The 21,015-nt window shown below is 42.0% G+C and overlaps 1 protein-coding gene across 4 annotated transcripts in view; it reads left to right on the top strand.

Moving 5' to 3' along the window:
* Positions 1 to 21,015, top strand: part of ADCY2 (adenylate cyclase 2) — a 417,821-nt gene that overhangs the window by 281,708 nt on the left and 115,098 nt on the right. For all 4 annotated transcript variants that reach the window (XM_045442405.1, XM_045442396.1, XM_045442387.1 and 1 more), the window contains 6 exons: positions 2,370 to 2,518; positions 5,778 to 5,889; positions 11,481 to 11,608; positions 17,139 to 17,297; positions 18,139 to 18,271; positions 19,650 to 19,823. In XM_045442405.1, coding sequence (XP_045298361.1) covers positions 2,370 to 2,518; positions 5,778 to 5,889; positions 11,481 to 11,608; positions 17,139 to 17,297; positions 18,139 to 18,271; positions 19,650 to 19,823 — 855 coding nt within the window. The remainder of the gene's footprint in view (positions 1 to 2,369; positions 2,519 to 5,777; positions 5,890 to 11,480; positions 11,609 to 17,138; positions 17,298 to 18,138; positions 18,272 to 19,649; positions 19,824 to 21,015) is intronic.

Here is a 21,015-nt window from a genome sequence, read left to right as displayed (position 1 = left end):
TGCCCCCTCTGGTTCTGGAGACCCCACTTACAGCCAGCAAAAATGGCTTCGGATCAGAGCCTTCCAGACATATTTGTCACTTCAGGAGTCCTGTTCCCAGCAGGTTCCAAGATGGCGGAAAAAGCTAGTTCGTTTACATTTAATGTAATTTCTGATCTAACAGACCATTTTATGACGTATTTTCTGCTTGTTTCATCTGTTTTAAGTTTTCTTTGACTCTTCATTATGACTTATTTTGAATAAATAAGAATTCCTTTCTCATTTTTACTGTTAGCCTATTAGTCATACATTCTTTCACTCTTTGTGACTAATGTGGAACTCGCATCCATTCTTCACTTACTGTCGTCTAGTATAAACTACTACCTGTGCCACTTCCCATACAATCCTAGGACCTCAGAACATGTTAACTCCACTACTGCCATTTCACTTTTAGTGTTAATGCCATTGTGGATTTCATACCTGTTACATTTTAGATGACCCAAGACATTATCCTCATTATTTTGCACAATTAATATTAATTTATATTTTTCCCAGATGTATATATGGACATTTAGCTTATTAAAAACTTTTGATTTCTCCATTTTATGAACTTAAATGGAATCATCAAGAAGAATTTAACAAAAGTCAGAACATAATTATTAAATAAAAGGTGTCTTCTTAATCTCTTAAGTACCAATAAAATTCTCTTTGGCATGTCAGGGCCAGCACGTAGGTTATGACAGCTGTTAGCACTTTGCCCTCTATCTAACTGCCTCTTTTTGCAAGGAGATTGGTAATACTAATCAGATAGGGGTGGTGTTTTGACTCATTTTTTTCACATGAATAGCGGGTCCTCCTGGACTATTCGTTTCCCTTCTGTTTCCCAGATCTCAGGCATGCAGCTTCCTTCGAACACCAGCCTGTTCCTCTGGCCTCATCTGATGGCAAGGGTACTGTGGGTGGGCTCCCTGCTGGCGTATGAACAACATGATATCACGGATGTTGACTCCGTCTTCTTTGCGTCTACCATTAGTGCTTATCATGGAGTCTGGCATTTAATAGGCAATGATGGATGTTTTCTGAATGGGTGAATAAATTGATGAATGACTGAACAAATGAGCAGCACTCAGTTATGCCAGTGTCTGGTGAAGCACTCTACCAGGCACTGAGATCCCTACCATAGGTGCCCACTCGGCCTCCTTCTGGCTTTGCAGCTGTTTTTAACTGGAGCAGGCTGGGGGCGGGCTATCGTGGGGGTCTGCTCATGTGCATCAGGATGTACTCCTGGCCTTTCCTCTGCTCCTTCGGTGGATGTTCCCAGCAGCCACCAAAATGATCTGCCCTGGGGAATGGCCCAGAGAGGGACACTAGCCCTGTAAACCTGGGAGCAAAGCCCAGCTTCCCCTGCCCTCCCCCACTATTTTTTCACCACTTTGTCCAAAGAAAAAAAAATTAAGAAAGAAACAAGAGACAGAAACTGTGCAAGATAGAGAAAAGATCTCATTCAACAAATGTTTTTTAAACCAACACCAAATATCGGTTGCCAAATGCACAATACGTAAAGAGTGTGGCATTTTCTACTATAAATTAATGTTTAAAATTATTAAGGATGAGTATAAACTTTCAAAGAATGCCCTTCTATGATACTTTCTTCCAAAAATATTGCATATTTTCCTTGCAGAGAGTGGGGAAAAAAATGCCACTCTAACTGCAATAAGTACATTTTCAAATAAGTGTAATATTATATGTTATTGTTTACTGTACTTAAAGACCAAAAACACAAGAAAGGCTCCTACTTGATCATTTCTGTGTGCTGCCCCTGTAGTCTTTTGTACATGACATTTTACAGATGCTATTTCTCAATCCATCTTTATGATAGTTTAGAATCGCTAAAGGGGATTGGATGGTCATCACAGAGGAAATGAGATATTTGAAAATATTTGACTATCTCATTTAGGAAATGTGGAGTATTTGTTGACTTTCTGAAATGCAATAAAGCTTGTACTTTATCTCTCAAATGAACAGGCAGGCGAAAATGAGTGTTTTCTATCTCAGACTGACCGTTGGTTTCTGGCATTTTTATATCATTTCTGCTTTACTACTTTAAAATCAAAGTAGATAAATAATACCCTTGGGGGAAATAACTTTGCCTTCCTTTATTCCCCACTCTGAAGAACACACACTCAGAACTCAATAAATAATATAACACACTCTGACCTTAGAAATTTTGATTTTTTTTTTCAACATGTATTTCTACACTCCATATGGTAGCTTGTTGGACAGAGTCCTCAGATTGGCCCCACTGCAGATCGGCGGTGGTTTCCAATATCGCTGGGATGTTACCTTAATGATTTGAAATCTCTCGGTCTTTCTCCCACGCCTCGTTTCAGGAGCGTCTCCTGCTGTCTCTTTTGCCGGCTCACATAGCCATGGAGATGAAAGCTGAGATCATCCAGAGGCTGCAGGGCCCCAAAGCCGGCCAAATGGAAAACACAAACAACTTTCACAACCTGTATGTTAAGCGACACACCAACGTGAGGTATGTACGTCCCTCTGTCCCCGCTCCTCAGCGAGTCTGGGGAGCCATTCGCCAGACGGGGGACATTTTCACCTGGGAGCTCGTGTCTTCCCAAGTCCTACCTCTGCTGAAACTGTTAACACAATTCCACCCGCCCTTCTGCTGCCTCTTGGGTTCTTCACATGAAGAGAAGAAAATAGAATCTTCTTTATGGTATTAGATTGTGTTGTCCATCATGGCCCTGCTTTCTATGGCTGACCTTCCTTCCCAAGAGAGAGAGGTGGTTTCTGGAGTGCTTATTCTAGGAAGCTCATGGTCAGATCTCACGGCATCCCCGGAGCCCAGCACGCTCAGCATTGTAGTAAGATTGAAGGTAGGGTCAGTGGGCTCTTGATATAAGAACCGATTCCTCAAGACGAGCTTGGCAGGGTCAAGGCCTCAGTGAAGCTAGCATTTCCTGTCCATCAGGAATGATGGGCTTCTGGGGTGTGGCCAACCAGTGACCAGTATCACAGGGGACTGATAGGCACCTTCATTCATTGATGGTGAAAGTTCCTGCTTTCCAAGTCTCCCATAGTCTGTCCCGTCTCTTCCCAGGGAGCCATTCCTGAAATCACAGTACTTGGAAAACCAGCATGTTACCAGCATAGGATTGAGGTCCAGAAGGAGAACCGTGAGAGGCCTCCTTCTCCCCTAGCTCCAGAGAGGAGCAGTGCAGGCTCTCACTTCAGCATGGGGAGGGGGTTTCCTCCCATGCTGCCCATCTCCCAAATGCAGGACACAACCCTTCCAGACATGGGTGCCCGGTCCCTCACTCCTCTCTGACTCCCCTCGCCCCCGTTCCTCATACAAAAAGCCTTTGGTCTTTGTCCTTACAAAATGGATGTCCTTACATCCATTCAACTATATTGCAGTGATGCTTTTTATTCTCACCAGGTTATCTCCATAAGTACCTTGTGCATCTGTTCTCATTCATTCATTCCACCTTCATGTTATCACCCACCCTGTTCAATAGTTCAAGAACTACAACCACAGACACATCTACAATTTGCTGGGCATTGACGAATTGCCTTTTGCTCTCAAGCCCAGACCCTTTCTGGTGCATGATGCTGGCTTCCAGTCTAGTTGCCTCAAGTCCATGACTTTTGAAGTTCATTATTAAGAAACATGCTTAACTGCAATTGAAACACACAGCTAAGACAAATCTCAGTTTGACCTCAGAATTTAGGATAGGTGCGTAGAGCTAGTGTTGAACGTGGCCCAAGCATGCACAGAGCTAAATGTATGATGAGAAATGCATCTTGGGACGGGAATCACAGAAAAAAGTTACATATCAGTAGGAACTAAGGAAGCATTGGATAAATGAAGAATCAGAGGTAAAAAAAAAAATTTTTTTAAGTCCTTAGCATTTTGAGAGATTAAAAAAAATAGATGTATTTCAAGAACATTCACACATGTTAAGGAGTAAGATTATTTAAAACACTGGCCTGCCTTCAGGTTTTTAAGTGTTTCACCTAAAAAATTAAAGAAAAAAACATTCTCACACTATCTAACAAGGTGTATTAACACTAGAAATTGCCCTTTCCAGACTTAGCTGTCCAAAAATCAGCAATATCTCTCCTATCTCAGGAAATACTTCTAAGTCACACATGGAGTATTTAAAACATGTGAAGATAAATGCAGCTGTGTCTAAACAGGGTCCCAGAACATCTTTAAGTACCTGTGATACAATCCAGGAACAGAGAGACCTGTAAAAAATGAGTGGCCATGCCACCAACCTCAGGCCGATGATGAAGGCTCCCATGCCGTCTTAGTTAGCACTTTCTACGTAACAGAGTATCCCCCAGACCTCGTGGTGTAAAACATCAATAGACACCATCTCACAGTTTCTGTTTGTCAGACTTTGAGAGCAACTTAGCCTGGTGGTTCTGCCTTACACTGAGGATTCAGGCCTGCCGTTGGGCAGGCTGCTGGGGGGGTGGGGGTGGGGGATCTGCCTCCGAGGTGGCCCCTCAGATAATTTGCAGTTTATCCCAACTGTTGGCTGGAGGCCTCAGTTCCTCATCCTTGGGCCTGTTCGTAGGTTGCTTGAGCGCTCTTACAACACGAAAGCTCACTTCCCCAGAGCAAGGGATCCAAGAGAGAGTCAAGGGGAAACCGCAATTCTTTTATGTTCTAGCCTTTGGAAGCCATTTCTCGAATTTCTGCAGCATCCTTTTGATGACGCAGGTCACCCCTATGCGAGTCCCTGTGTGGGGGAGGGACAGTACAAGAATGTAAGTACCAGGAAGTGAGGCTCGCTGGCACCATCTTGGAAGCTGACTGTGGAGGCAAAGGGTCGGCGAAGCAGCTTGAGGAGGTGCCTTCAGAGATTGTCTGGGACACGTTTGCAGTGTTGGATTCCATTTAAATTTATAAAGGATAGTCGGGACGCTTAAGTAACTTAAATACCTAAAACTTAAAAAAAATGTAAACGCATACATAAATGGCATGGAGTACAAATTATTTTCATAAGACATATGAAAACGTATGGCTTTTTCATCCTGGACGGGCCAGACATAAGCAAAGAGGCAGACATGGTATGTGGATATTACAGAGAGTCCAGATGATACCGGAGGGTTTTTTAATTTTTTTCAATGAGAATTGTTCGTTTTGTACACAGTAAAGATGAGTTAACTTTTAGTTCTGCTTCAGCCATTCACTCAACAAAATGTTTCTTCTCTGTTAATACATACTAGCTCTTTACTCCCTAATGATGACGATAATAATGTTAATAATAATGAGGAGGAGAGGAATTTATAGATATGAGGGTCGCAGCTATCCGTTGCTTCCCAAATCCTGAATCTCAAACTGCCAGCAGGAATTTTAGAATTCTTTCTCAGGCCCTTATACAAGCAAACAGAAGCATACTCCACTGATAATCTGAATCAGGCCAGTGTCATGAACTCTCAGGGCGAACACCTCATGAACCAGGGAGGGAGGGTGGGACTGGCCATGAAGGAATAAAGGTGATCAGTCCGAATGGACTAGAATGGACAAAGTGTGCCATGTGACTTTTTCTTCTCCCATTTTAATTATAAAAACTCAGCATCAAAGAAAACATTTTTAATGGGAACGTTTGGCAAAATGTGTATGAATTTCCTATCTGGGGAGATGCCGTTTTTCTTGCAAAATATAAACGTAGATGTTAAATAAAGCTATATACTGTTTTAATGGACAAAAGTATCATTACTTCTTAACAAGTATAAACCTGCACACGCTGCCCCCCTTCCTCCCACAGTATCCTGTACGCAGACATCGTTGGCTTCACCCGGTTGGCCAGTGACTGCTCCCCAGGAGAGCTGGTCCACATGCTGAACGAGCTCTTTGGAAAGTTCGATCAAATTGCAAAGGTGAGTGTTAGTGAGTCCCTTCCACTTGGAGGATTTATAAAATCTTGGCTCACTTTTTCTCTGGTCCCTTATCAACCTTTGGCTTTTGCGTAAAGCACTATTTAGGAATAGTGTTTATACATTCATTGGGTATACTTGCCATTGGGCCCTGATGAGCCTCGGCCCTTTCTTGGGGATGAGAAACGTTGTAGCACAGAATTAGCAGGTTTGCATCTATATTTAAAACTTCTGCTTAGACAGAACTCAACACACATATAGTAAATATGTTCAAGATGGTAAGATTTAAGATGCACATCCCTCTGCACGGTGCTGTTCTAGGCTTCTCTTTTTAGGCATTTCGATGTCAGGAGTTGGAAACGTGATTGCCCCTCATCCGGTTGTAACCCGTCCAGTTGTAATTCATGTACCCAGCACTCTGGAAGAACCCCTAGAATAAATAGGATGCCTATTTTCCACCTAAGCCCATTATTTACTATTGTAAAAATTTACTGTTGAAAAAATTCACTCATATCCATTAACCCTTGTGCCCCCTGAACAGAAATGTAAGTTCACTGTTTGCCATTCATTTGCTCGTGGATGGGAAATTTCACCGAGAGGAAATGGCGACAGGTAATCTGAAATCCACACTACAACTTGCGTATCTGCTGGAACCATTAGGGTTCCTTGTGGGAAGAGCGATAAACACTTTTTTCTTCCTTGCTAGCCCTTTACTTCCATCTCATAACACATTACTGGTCAGCCTCATTCTCTCTTGGAATTGTTTCCAGCAAGAAAGACTTCATTATGCTTATTGAAATGAATTATTTATAGAGGGAAGACAGAATTGGTCCCAAATTTAGTTCGCTGCAAGATTTACCTCACTTTTAAACCATACAGAACATTCCACCCAAGCCTCTTTGGAATAAATGTGGCGTGTTGATGTTCACAGAGTCACTCCTGGGTCAGGCTCCCCGGGAGATGCCTTATGCTGCCTGCCTGGCCATGGTGGATCTCACTGGGGATTTTAAAAAATCAGAGTGTAGCACTGCTTTCTTCCTTTACCAAACCAAAGGAAAAAGTTGAGTTTTTTTGGATACTTATTTTTTTTTTATAAACTTTTTTATGTTTACTCATTTTTCAGAGAGAGACACAGCACAAGCAGGGGAGGAGCAGAGAGAGAGGGAGGCACAGAATCCCAAGCAGGCTCCAGGCCCCGAGCTGTCCGCACAGAGCCCAATGCGGGGCTCGAATCCATGAGATCGTGACCTGAGCCAAAGTCGGACGCTTAACCAGCCAAGCCACCCAGGCGCCCCTGGATGCTCATTTTTTAGAAGATTGTTTAAAACATAAATAATGTCTTAAAAGTTGGAATTAATAAGAGATCATTTTTGTCACATTAGGAAGAAACATGCCAGTCTGGGTGGGTGATAACATGGCGTTCTTCCTCTGTGCAAGTCTCCGTGTCAGTATCTCCCCTTTTTATAAGGACACCAATCATAGTGGATTAGCCGCCCACCCAACTCCTGTATGACCTCCTCTTAATTAGTTATATCTGTAATGAGGTCAAGTTCAGAGGTACCAGGTGTTAGAACTTCAACATACGAAATTAGGGAAGACAAAACTCATTGCTCATAACAGAAGTACTTACTGTGACTTCCTGTTCCTCTCTGATGATTTTAACAAAGGAATGTCCAGGCAATACCAGGGTACAGCCTAGGATGGCTTGGTCCATCCACTGTTGGTCACAGAGGGAGCATGTTTTGGGTACGAGTTCATGCCTCGTGGTTACATAACTTGGAGGTGGCCAGCATCGTAAGCAAACGGCTCAATCAACTGAGTGAATTCTACATAAAGCACATAACTGAACTGAGGAACTCCAAATCGTGGGTCATTCACTGTTACTTTTTAAAACATTTTAACCACTTTCTTGAGGTATAATTGACATACTACCAAAAACTATACATATTTAATATGTGACATGTAATGAGCCTGGGGATAAGCGTACACCTGGGAAACCGTCACCACAGTCTATGCCATTCACAAACCCACCACATACAAAAGTCTCCTTTTGTCCTCCTTATTTCTGATCGATGATGATGTGCTTAAAACACTTAACATAAGTTCTGCCTTCTTAGCACAGCTTTAAGTTTACAGCCCAGTATTGTTAACTATGGACACTATGCTATACAGTAGATCCCTAGCACTGACTCATCTTATGTAACAAAAGCTGTACCCTGGGGCGCCTGGGTGGCTCGGTCGGTTGGGCGTCCGACTTCGGCTCGGGTCATGATCTCGCGGTCTGTGGGTTCGAGCCCCGCGTCGGGCTCTGGGCTGACAGCTCGCAGCCCGGAGCCTGCTTCGGAGTCTGGGTCTCCCTCTCTCTCTGCCCCTACCCTGCTTGTGCGCTGTCTCTTTCTCTCAAAAATGAATAAATGGAAAAAAAATTAACAAAAACTGTGTACCCTATGACTGACACCACCCTATTTTCTCCTTCCCCTAGGCCTGGCAACCACCTTTCTACTCTCTACTTTTGTGAACTTGACTATCCTAGATCCCTCATACAAGTGAGATCATGCCCTATCTACACGCTGGATATCCTAAATAAAGTCAGGCTTATTTCACTTAGTAAGCTGAGTTAAAAGGCACACGAAAAGGACCAGACACAATGACTAATTTGGATTTATTCTTGGGATGCAAGGATGGTTCAACACACAAATCAATCAGCACGATAGACCACATTAACAGAATGAAGGATAAAAATTACATGATCATCTCAATAGATGCAAAAAATGCTCTTGATAAAATTAAATACCTTCTCATGATAAAAACTTAACTAGAGGCACCTGGGTGGCTCGGTCGGGATAAGTGTCTGACTCTTGACTTCAGCTCAGGACATGCTGTCATGGTTCGTGAGATTGAGCCACGCATCAGGCTCTGCACTGATAAGTGTGCAGTCTGCTTGGGATTCTCTCCCTCTCTCTCTCAGTCCCTCCCTAACTCATGCATGTTCTCTTTCTCTCAAACTAAATAAATAAACATTTTTAAAAAAACCTCTTAACTAATAACATATAGAAGAAACTCACCTCAACACAATCAAGCTATATATGAAAGCCTATGGCTAACTTTCTACTCAATGGAGGAGAAGAGATAGCTTTTCTTCCAAGATTGGGAACATGGCAAGGATGTCTGCTCCCACCACTTCTGTTCACCATAGTACTGGAAGTCCTAGCCAGACCAATTAGGCAAGAAAAAGAAATAAAAGGCACCCAAATCAGAAAGGAAGAAGTAAAATTATCTGTTTCCATTGTATAACCTTGTGTACAGGAAACCCTTAAATGTCCACAAAATTTGTTAGAGCTTTTAGATGAGTTTGGTAAAGTTGCAGGATACAAAATCAGTGTACGAAAATGAGTTCCATTCCTTTATGCTGATAGTGAAGTGTCTGAGAAGGAAATGAAGAAAATAGTCCCGTTTACACTCGCATCAAAAAGAATAAAATACGTAGGAATAAACTTAGCCAAGCAGGTGAATGCCCTGTATGCCGAAAACTATAAAACATGGATGAAAAAAGAAATCTAAAATGACAGATAAATAGAATGACATTTCATGTTCAAGGGTTGGAAGAACTAATATTGCTAAAACGTCCTTCCTACCCACAGCATCTCCAGATTCAACGCAATTCCTATAAAAATCCCAGGGGCGTCTCTTACAGAAACAGAAAAGCAATCTAAAATTCACATCAAACCACAAAAGACCCCAAAGAGCCGAAGCACTTTGAAGCAAGAAGAACAAAGCTGCAGGCATCACACTTCCTGTTTTCAAAATGTATTGTGAAGATACAGAATCCAAGCAGTAGGATACTGGCATTAAGAACAGACATACAGGGGGGCCTGGGTGGCTCGGTCGGTTGAACGTCTGACTTCAGCTCAGGTCATGATCTCACGCTTCATGGGTTCGAGCCCCGCATCGGGCTCTGTGCTGGCAGCTCAGAGCCTGGAGCCTGCTTTGGATTCTGTGTCTCCCTCTCTCTCCGCCCCTCCCTTGCTTATGCTCTGTCTCTCTCTCTCTCTCTCTCAAATAAATAAATAAATAAATAAATCGTTTTAAAAAAAAAAGATATACAGACCAATGGAAGAGAATCAAGAGCCCAGAAATAAATAAATAAATAAATAAATAAATAAATAAATAGACAAACATTTGATTAAACTTATCAAAGATAAGTTATATCTTATATATATATATATAAGATATATATATATATACATATATATATATATATGTAGTCAACTGAATATGCAGTCAACTGATCTTTGATAAGGATGCCAAGAATTCACTTTTATTAAACTTGGTGTTTTCAAGATTCAGGATACGTATTTAGGAAGTATGAGACAGAAGCCCTATTAATACATAATTGCTTGCCTTTTTATTACTTAATGATATTTGTAATCAGAAATTACCAAGCTCCATAGAAAAGTATGAAAATATGCCCTAACTTGTGCACTCTCTATCAGACAGGGAAAGAAATATGAAGAATCTTCAAGAAACCTAACACCTACTTGAGAACAAGAAAATGTTATGTTCGTTTTTATTATTTCAGATTTGTTCAGTTTATATGCAAGCCTGTGTTAGTGTTACGAAAGAAAAAAAACCTGTGTTTGGCATATCTTTCGGTTTTTGCTTCTTTTTTCTTTCCTTTTCTCTTTTCCTTAGTGGTGAGTCTGTAAAGTAACTAGAAAAGTTAGAAATGCATGTAGGATTAATGCATATGAATGAAGTTAATCTCAATATCATAATATAAAAACAACTGAGGCATGAAAAATAACGAGTCCAACTTTGTATCAAAAGTTTAACCTGAGGTCAGAATTACATTTGAAATTACTTGGCCATGTTGGGTGGTAACTTTTTGTATTGTGGAGATGTTTATCAGAAGCTATATTCTGCAGGTAAGAATCTACTTCAGTTTTAAAATAAATGAAGGGGCACCTGGGTGGCTCAGTTGGCTAACTGTCCGACTTCGGCTCAGGGCATGATGTCACAGTTTGTGGGTTCGAGCCCCGCAATAGGCTCTGTGCTAACTCAGAGCCTGGAGCCTGCTTCAAATTCTGTGTCTCCCTCTCTTTCTGCCCCTCTCTCTCTCTCCCTCTCAAAAATAAACATTACATATTTAAAAATAAAATAAAATAAAATTAAAACAAAATAAAATAAAAACCATGAGTATAGTAGGAAATGACATGCGATTGTAATTCCAGTCAAGTTCCAGTCATCATTTACTTTCCTTGGAATATTTCACTTCACCATCAGTATTTGGGATGTTTGGACTGAAGAGAATGATCTTATACTCTTCTGCTGCTGTTAAGTGTAAATCATTCCAGAGCATTCTCTCTGCTTTCCTTTCCTTCCCCTTTTCCTTCGTCTTACTGCTTCAGCACATGGCCATGGGGTGGCTCATTCTTGTTGGGTGATGAAGGGAAACCCAACCGCTGGTCATTTCTGTCCCCACAAACCCTGGTGACGGCCACGCCGTGTCAGTAGAAATAGCACCTGATGATGATATTCGGAAAGTCTAAACCAGATGTAAGCTCTGAGTGCAATTCTGTGATCTCTTCTTCCAGGAGAATGAGTGCATGAGAATAAAAATTTTGGGAGACTGCTACTACTGCGTGTCCGGACTCCCCATATCTCTCCCGAACCATGCCAAGAATTGTGTGAAAATGGGACTGGATATGTGTGAAGCCATAAAGTAAGTGTAATGCTCAGTAGGACCCTTTTTAACTGTTTAATACTCTCAAGTTAGAATGCTCACGACTGTTTCTGTTTTTCTCTCTACTGGGATTAAACACATTACTGTGCATTTAAATGTAAGGCTCAGAGACTCAGTTATTGGTGTCTGAGTAACTGGGTCCAGAGTAAGACTTCTCCAAGTGTATTGTTACCACTAGCCTTAGCGGAGAGCAACACGAAGATAGATATCTATGGGCAGGGATGGTTTGGGTGGTTTCAAGAGTGACTTTTTTTTTCATTTAAATATCTGCTCTGAGCTTAAGTCTGTGCTCTTATCATGTGACAAAAATTTTCTTCTTTTTTTTTTAAGTTTTTATTTAAATTCTGGTTAGTTAGGGGTTCCTGGGTAGCTCAGTTGGCTAAGTGTCTCACTTCGGCTCAGGTCACGATCTCACGGTTCGTGGGTTCGAGCCCCGCATCAAGCTCTGTGCTGACAGCTCAGAGCCTGGAGCCTGTTTCGGATTCTGTGTCTCCCTCTCTCTCTGCCCCTCCCCTGCTCGTGTTCTGTCATTCTCTCTCTCTCTCTCTCAATGATAAATAAACGTTAAAAAATTTTTAATAAAAAATTTAATAAAATACTCTGGTTAGTTAACATACAGTGTAATGTTAGTTTCGGGTATACAATGTAGTGATTCAAATACTTTTATATAAACAATTTCTGGCAAACAGTATGGCTAAACTCAGGGTGTCAGAGAGAAAGTAGTTTTTATCATCAGACCACAATTAATATAAAAATCTAGTCCAAAATTACTGGATCTAGTCAAAAATGCTCAGTTCTATTAATTTAATTTCAGTTTATATCCATAGTGTATGTTTTCGTCATAATTTTAGAGAAAATTTACTTACATAGAATAATATTATGGTGACAAATGCCGGCTAAAAGTGTGAGGTATAGAGTTAATTTTTTATACCAGTGCCATAATATGCTCTCATAATGCCTTTGGTAGAAGCCAGAATATTCTTCCAAATGGTAAAAGCTCTTGCTTGTTGTTTGTAGGATTCAAAGATTTTAGTTTTTTGGGTTTTTTGATTGCCTATTTTGGTCGAGTGACTTTACCCCCTCCTCCACACATTTTCAGTCTAAACAGGACAGGAATTATGGTTGATGTTCCATCTCCTTGCCCCAGAGTAAATGGGGCTTTCAGTGAGAAAGCAACAAGTCAAGCAGTCACGTGTTTGGCCATTGTATATACTAGTCATGTGATGAAATGGCCTGCAACGTTTGTGGGGGCTTTCCCAAGGCTGTCCAGGAATAAATACTGAAGCCCGCACTGCCTCCACTGAGTGTGGGAAGCCTCAGTTGTTCAGATCCCAAGCTTAGACAACTGTGGGCAGAACAGCGTTGGGAGACAGATGAAGTAAGTGGAACGGAAGAAAGAACTGAAGAAGGATTAGTCTGCTTCCCACCCAAAATCCATCATGTGGGAATCACCTTGTTCTTCCTGCTTCTTCCCATAAGTAACTCGTTTGTCTTCTCCGACATGAAAAATATTTTTACTTTGTGCCCATAGTAATTAACTATTTTGGACACCATCGGTCTAGACCATGTGAGTGAATCTAATCAGTAAAGCTAATAGGTTTTCTCAAATTTATAACCTGTCCCCGGAGGCAACCCCAGTGTTAGTTTTGAACACGGGATGAAATGGATTCTAGTGAAGGAAAGCATTTTCTTCTGGATTTCTTTTTCCAGTTGATGTGGAAAGACTTTGTAAAGGACAAATATATTTATTGTGTGCATGAGTAATATATTGGATTAAACAACCCACCCTTTTACTAAAATTTTACTTCTGCTTTTGAAGCAACTGTTTTCCAGTTCTGCTATGTTTTCCTTACTCCAGCATGTTGAAGAGCTTCTCGGAGAAAGAATGTTTACATTCTGTGCATTCACATGTCACCAGTTCATCAGTAATTTTTTTCTGTTCTATTTTTTTATTGTGGTAAAATATACATAGCATAAATGTTGCCCTTTAACAAGTTGACATGTACAATTCCGTGGCATTAAGCACATTTAAAATGTGTGCAGCCATCACCACTATCTACTTCCAGGACTTTGTGGTCTCCCAAGCAGAAACTTCATACCCATTAAGCAAGAACTCCCCTTCCCCTCTCTTCCCAGCCCCTAGTAACTCCTTTTCTACTCTCTGTCTCTATGAATTTGCCTTTTCTAGATATTTTGTATGAGTGGAGTCACAATATTTATTGTTTAAGAGTATGGCTTATTTCACATAGTATCACATTTTCAGGGTTCATCCACGTTGCGCAATGTCTCAATACTTCATTCCTTTTATGGTGGGGCATAAGATCCCATTGTATGTATATATCACGTTTTATTTATCCATCCATCATAGATGCATAAGTACTATCTCACACGTCCAGAATCTCAGTAATGTTAAAAGATTTGAGGAAACTTGCCAGAACTCTTGCTTATTAAACTAAATTTAAGCTTCAAATTAGGCAACGGTTGTGTGTCTCCATGAGCTGCTACTCCTTGACCAAGAGCTTTCACATTGTCTCCCTGGTGTAGGTCATCTGTTCAGCTCATATGCATTTGACAAAATAATCAGTAATAGGTTATTTTGTTGCACTTACAATAAAGGGCAGGAAAAGAGAGGGCATCTCAGCAAATGTCAGGAATTATTTGTTCTTCTAAAATACAAGGGCAAATATTTCTGTTCCCACTTATTGAGCCATACGATGAGGATGAATGCAAGAATTCTAAGTTTTTAAGCTGGTGGACAGAAAGGGTACGCTTGAACATAGAATTTTGCCATATTATCTCAGGTTTTTCCTAGGAACCAGCAACATGGATCAAAGAACATTTGTCTGTATTTTTCTTCCGTGTTTGGACCTCCACACCTGTTCAGCACCTCATTCTCTATTAGCCAAGCACCACAGGGAAGCACGTCAGCTGTGGTTTGGAATCTTCCCAAGGCTTAGAGAGATTTTTTTTCCCCCTGTCATGAAAGTGTAAACTGTTTTTAATAAAAAAAGTAATATGCAGAGCCCTGACTTTATAAGTGACTAGGGTTCCTCTGAAATGGAAGAGATTGTCTACTATAATTTTTTAAGTTTATTTATTTATTTTGAGGCCGGGGGGCAGAGTGCAGAGCATAAGCAGAGGAGGGGCAGAGAGAGGGGGAGAGAGAGGGAATCCCAGGCAGGCTCCATGCATGGGGCTTGAACTCACAAGCCATGAGATCATGACCTGAGCCAAAATCAAGAGTCTAATGCTAAACTGACTGAGCCATCCACGCGCCCAGATTGTCTACTATTATTGCAAGCTTTAAGCAACTATTTCACTATTTTTCTATAGATCACCCAGGTTGCATCCAAATCCATGAAAACATTTGGTCAGTCAATTCATTTGAACCCTTGATCAACCCATCTTTCTAAAAAAGACATAAAGGCCATGGAGGTGGTTTTAAAGAGCCAAATCTTTCACCAGTCAGTTCTGTCAAAGTGGCCAACCACAGAGTGCGTCATCGAACCTCTTATTCCCTCGTGACTTTCTGCTGACCATATTTGATAAACGGAAATGCCACGTGGTTGGAAATGTTCTGTCTCAATAACAGAAAATCTTAAGAACAATTATAGGTTCTACAACAAACTTTTCAGGATCATTATCTCCCAAAGACAGAAACACAATAAATCCTTCAGAAATGGCCAGTAATTCATCAATTACTAAACTTATACCAAGTGTCTATGTTGTACTAGACCCTGAATCCACTGATGGGTATACAAACCACTCAGACCAGGTCTGTGTCTCCATGGGGCTGATACTCTGAGAGCAGATGTGGACACAGATGGGGAGTTTCGACTATACTCAGAGAGGCTGAAGCACAGAGGTGGGGTTCCCACATCAACCCACAAGGAGAACGCAGAAGGCCTTCCCGGATGAGGTCGTGCCTAAGCTGCTCGTGGAAGGCCATGTGACATCTGCGCCCTGTCAGGAAAGAGAGGCTCAGGGCAGTGAGGAGCAGAACTCTTGAGGGACCACCTCGAGCAAAGGCCCAGAGCTACGGCCCATATGGTGCCCAGGCAGCCATACGCACCCATTGCTGATGGAGGATGGAGTGAGGGGGGTGTGCAGCTCTCCAATGTCATGTGGAGGCTCTGGCCCATCATGTGGATGGAAGAGTTTGGATGAATTGCTAGTACCGAATAGGTTGTGATCTGTTTTGTGAAACAGAATGGGATGATAGGGAAAGAGAAAGGGAAGGGAAGAGAGGGGAGGGAGGGGAAGGAACAGTTTTTTAGATTCTTCTTACGGGAAACCATTTCTTTTTACACTGTGGGTCCATTTCTTACCATTTTTAGCTTGTTCAAATGATGTCATTTTATCACTGAAGCATGATATCCAGGCCTACGTCATTTTGAGATGTTTATTTACTGTAGCCCACACCTGGTGACCTTCTCTCTGCTGGGTTGCAATCAATGTCATTGCTTCCTTCCACGTCTCCTCTGGGATAGTTCTCTCCATGTACCGGGCACCTCTCCATACTTGCAGTAATATTTTAATTGATAAATGTATTTAGCTGGCAGAAATAAACAAGCATTTCCATCTGCTGTTAAAGGATGTTCTTCATTTGTCTCTGTAAAGGAGTTGCTAATAGGGTCCTAAAGTATTTCTCAAATGATTTTTTTTAATTAGTTTTTTAAAAATTTTTAAATGTTTATTCAGTTTTTGAGAGAGAGAGAGAGAGCAGGGGAGGGGCAGAGAGAAAGGAAGACACAGAATCTGAAGCAGGCTCCAGGCTCTGAGCTGTCAGCACAGAACCCGATGCACAGCTCGAACTTAGGAACCACAAGATCATGACCTGAGCCAAAGTGGAGGCTCAACCAACTGAGCCACCCAGGCACCCCTAAAGTTAGTTTCTTTTTAATGACACCTTATGCACCATTAAAACTTTTATGGAGTTTTGTTGCTGTTAAAGAATGTGCACGATTGAAGCACTTTGAAGTCATGGTTAGTTTGTTAAGAAATTCCTATTCAGGCTGAAGTCATTATCAGGCTTATTAAATAAGCCATATTGCCCCTTATCGGCAGAAAATATTCATTGGAGGTGTACATTGTGCCGAGTGCTAGAATCCTATATGGCATCTCAGACCGTTTCTGACAATACGAGGCGATGTCACACGATCCTAGGGTGAAAATTCACAGCAGGTGTCCACACGTGACAGGTGCCTGATACACATATTTGTTGAAAAAGTAGAAGTTACAGCCAAAAGGTTACATTAGTGCTGACAGTCTGGCCTGATGTGGCTGGAGAGCCACAGCTTGGGAGCTTTTGGTGTAGTCTGGGAGTAACCAGGAAAAAAACGCCCTTTCTCTTGGCTCAGAGCTGCAATCTTCTGCCCCGGGAAGAAGTCAGGACTGTATTTCCAGCAGTCTGAGAAATTCTGAGTAATAAAATGCCCTGAAAATTGGCCAAGAGTTACAGGAAGAAGACGATATCCCCGGATGGTGACGTTGCCTGCCTTCTCTTTAGGAAAGTGAGGGACGCCACCGGCGTGGATATCAACATGCGCGTCGGAGTGCATTCTGGGAACGTCCTCTGCGGCGTGATCGGTCTGCAGAAGTGGCAGTATGACGTGTGGTCACATGACGTTACCTTAGCCAATCACATGGAAGCCGGAGGGGTTCCTGGGTAAGGCCGGACTGGATTTCTCTCTTCACGCTGTGCGCATGGTTAGAAATGAATGATCAGCAAGAGATTAACAAGGGATTGACTGCTCATGTCTGACGGCTTCTGTTGCCTCCGTTTAGTAGCATGTTATTCCTGCCCTAGTGATCTACATTAATCCAATAAACTTGAACTCTCAAGTCTCACTCAATTCCACTACCCCATGACCTATGGTCAAAAGACTCTGGATATCAGATCCTGAATTATTTTTATTTGCAAATTCGTAAATAGTACCCAAAGGGAAAGATGTTTTCTAATGCAGTACAATGGCATTTCTCTTGACCAATGACCTCTGAAACCAGTACTATTGAAATGAGGACGAGGCAGCAGCTACCTGTGGCTAGAAGAGCATGTTTCAGACAAGAGGATTTTGATGCAAGTGCAATAATTTGGTGAAGCGTGGGAAGCATGGAACTAAGTCATCCATAGTTGTGTGTAGATCAGCATACTCCCAAAAATGCCTCTGGCATATGTTTCCAAAAATATCCTCACACACAAAACTTCAATATGATCGAGTTTTATTGGCTGTAATTCACCACACCCACCATGCAGGTTTCCGTAAACGCAGAGAAGCTCCAAATGTTAATATCTCATGACCTCTGTGAGCATCTATCCAGAGCCCCATTTCATAAAATATAAACCTTACAGTCATTTTTACCAAGAACATACGGCCTTATACAACCTTTCCTTCACTGGGGCGGGAGGGTGGGGGGAGAAGGTATTATTCCTGACATCACAAGTAAACAGAAAAATCTTCATGTGTATCCATGTTTATCTTGATTATGGTTTTAAAATGGAATTTCAGACGTGTTCACATTTCTTCTGTCACCTTGGAACACTTGAATGGCGCTTATAAAGTGGAGGAAGGAGATGGTGACATCAGAGACCCATATTTAAAACAGCACCTGGTGAAAACCTACTTTGTAATCAACCCCAAGGTCAGTACTGTAAAGAGTCTATAATTAGCCTATGACTTCTGTGATTTAAAAGGGAAAAGGGCAAATTACTGATACAGGTAAGTGTTTTTAGTCGAGAATCAGTTTAATGTGCTACTAGTCTTTGCCTCTAAAATTACTGTAAATGCATGCAGCCATTTAATTATGGAACGTGTTTTATAATAAGTTAAAACATTAAAGAAACCATTGGGAAAAAAATGCTTGCTTGTGTGATGAGATTACTGTCTATATGACAGGTTGTATGTGTTAGTCAGCGTTAGGCAATGTATAAGTTAGTCCACGATGCTCCTGAAAGTCCCTCAGTGTGCCCACCCTGGCAGTTGGGAAATTACATAAAGACAGAAGGTTTTGCTCAGGAATTCAGATGATAAAAATCTAATGAGATGAAGTAGGATGAACATACAAGAAGAAGGAAAGGAAGAAATACCCAAAAGATTGGCAACTAAATGTCACAGGTGCGTTCATGTGAGTACATGTATGTGCAGACAAGGTGAACTTGGATGCGATAAAATCCTCCGTTACCTGGAAGACCGTCCAAGCCACCCAGAAAGAAAGTTAGGAGCTGTCTCTTGCTCCGTTCACACCAAATGTCAGGCCAGAGCAAGGGCTTGGAGCTCTCATTTCTCACAGCCCTTCTCAAATTCCTGCCAAATGAGTGTCACTGCTATTTGCAGACTAAGAATCTGCAGCTCCTAGGGGTTATGTAACTTCTCTTACGTCACACAGCTGGTAGGTGCAATATATCAGCAAGAAACAAAATCAACAAGATCAAGTGTATGGATGTTCACTCATGGTAACCTCCCTGAAACTCCGGGCTCCCCTTTGGGAAGACACTTGCAGCTAACTTGACAGTTGATTTGGAGACGGACGAGTGACAGTCAAGAAGACCTGTGGGGTGATAGGCAGAGGGAAGAATCAAATAAATAAATAAATAAATGTGTACAAAGAACATTGTGTTCAGGCAAAGAATACCAGAACACAGATGAGTAAGACCGTTTAGCATCATAAAACAGCCCCAATCTCTAACACCTGTCACTTTAGGAGACCACAGTCATCAAGAAAAAGTTGAAACAGATCAGCCTATCTGGTTTAAGTATTTACTTTATAAAAATGCCCATGAAAATGGCTTATTTTTTCCTAAGTTTAAATTACAGTTATCTTTTGCTATTTGGGGAAAAAAATCACTCAGCTCAAGCAGCTTGTAATACTGGGAACCAATCACACTGAGGGAGTGAGGACAGAAGCCACGGGGAGTGAGGGGGCGATGTGGGAGGAATCGCTTAGTCGGGGCGAGGGGGCAGGAAGGAGAAGTTTTGCCCCTTTGGTATGCCAGGTGTAATGCTTTGTTTCTCACCCCAAGGGGGAACGACGGAGTCCTCACCTCTTCAGACCTCGCCACACCCTCGATGGAGCCAAGATGAGGGCTTCCGTCCGCATGACCCGGTACCTGGAGTCCTGGGGAGCAGCCAAGCCCTTTGCACACCTGCATCACCGAGATAGCATGACCACGGAGAACGGCAAGATCAGCACCACGGTGAGCTCTCCCTGTGTTCCAGAGCGCAGGCGCGCGCCAGACCCAAGCTAGTTTCCTAAACCAGAAGGCTGGGCATCTCCTGTCAGAATAAGTGGTCTGCAGTGAAACAAGCCTAACCCCTTCTCCTCCTTGAAGAGACCCCTTAGAAACAGCTATCGAGGTGTGAATGAGTGCCAGGCTCACCTTGCTAAGGGTTTCAACCAGAGTGATTTTACATTATAACTCTGTAACCCAGGACCAGTTTGCTTACTTGTTATTTAACTCACTTATTAGCAACTAAATACAACTGAACTTTTTGTGGCGGTATTTTGTTTGTTTGTTTGCTCTCAGGAAGTAAGAAAGCCTGCACATCCTAATAAAAGAACAAATGAAGCCATCATGCCCTTGCGGTTTGAAACACAGCATCCAGACTGTCTTTTCATTGTGGAAATGTTCAAGCTGTGTCAGGGGCAGTGAACATTCTATTGTTGTAGCTCCTTATTTATGTCACTCCCAACTTCTAACAGATAATAAAGTGCCAAAGCGCTTTATAACAGGGACACTCTCAATAAGATGGCTGAAATGCAGAGAGAAAATAGAAAGACCCACAGGGGGCCAGAAAACTGAATACGGCGAAGCACTTAGAATAATCGCAATGACGTTTGATTTTAAAATGATCTGTGAGTAAAATTTCACATACGATGGAGTTAATTGTACTAGGGATGCAGTTGAGGCAGAAAAGAAAATGGAATGTTACATAACCCTCAGGTTGTTAGGCAGCAGCGAACTTTCCCCATCTGCCCTGTGCTCCCTACTCCCAGCAGCTCAGAGTGACAACACCCAAGGCCCCCAGATCCACGTACTTGTTTTGACTTGGTTATATCTTTCCTCTCAACTTCCTTGGTGTTTTTTCCCAACTAACAAGTAAACGTGATCTGACAGAAGATCACACCCATCGGTCAACCAGGGAAACTGCCAGGACAGGTCCAAGAGCAGTTGCCAGTCTGTTGGGAAGCAAGAGACCCTAAGTCGGAAACCAGGCAACCAACAAGATCATCTCCGCTGCTGCTGAGGTCGATGATGATGAAAATGAAATGGAGATGTCTTTGGGAAGGAGATGTCTTTGTGGCGACTCTGGGGTTGTCTCAGAGAAAGAGAGCAGTAAACTGGGGAGGAGGTGGAGAAGATCAGTCCACTGGCCCCAACATAGTAA

Source organism: Leopardus geoffroyi, chromosome A1 (assembly GCF_018350155.1).
Source record: "Leopardus geoffroyi isolate Oge1 chromosome A1, O.geoffroyi_Oge1_pat1.0, whole genome shotgun sequence".
Taxonomy (NCBI): domain Eukaryota; kingdom Metazoa; phylum Chordata; class Mammalia; order Carnivora; family Felidae; genus Leopardus; species Leopardus geoffroyi.
The sequence above is the reverse complement of the archived record's forward strand: the minus strand, read 5'-3'. Positions and strand labels throughout refer to the sequence as shown.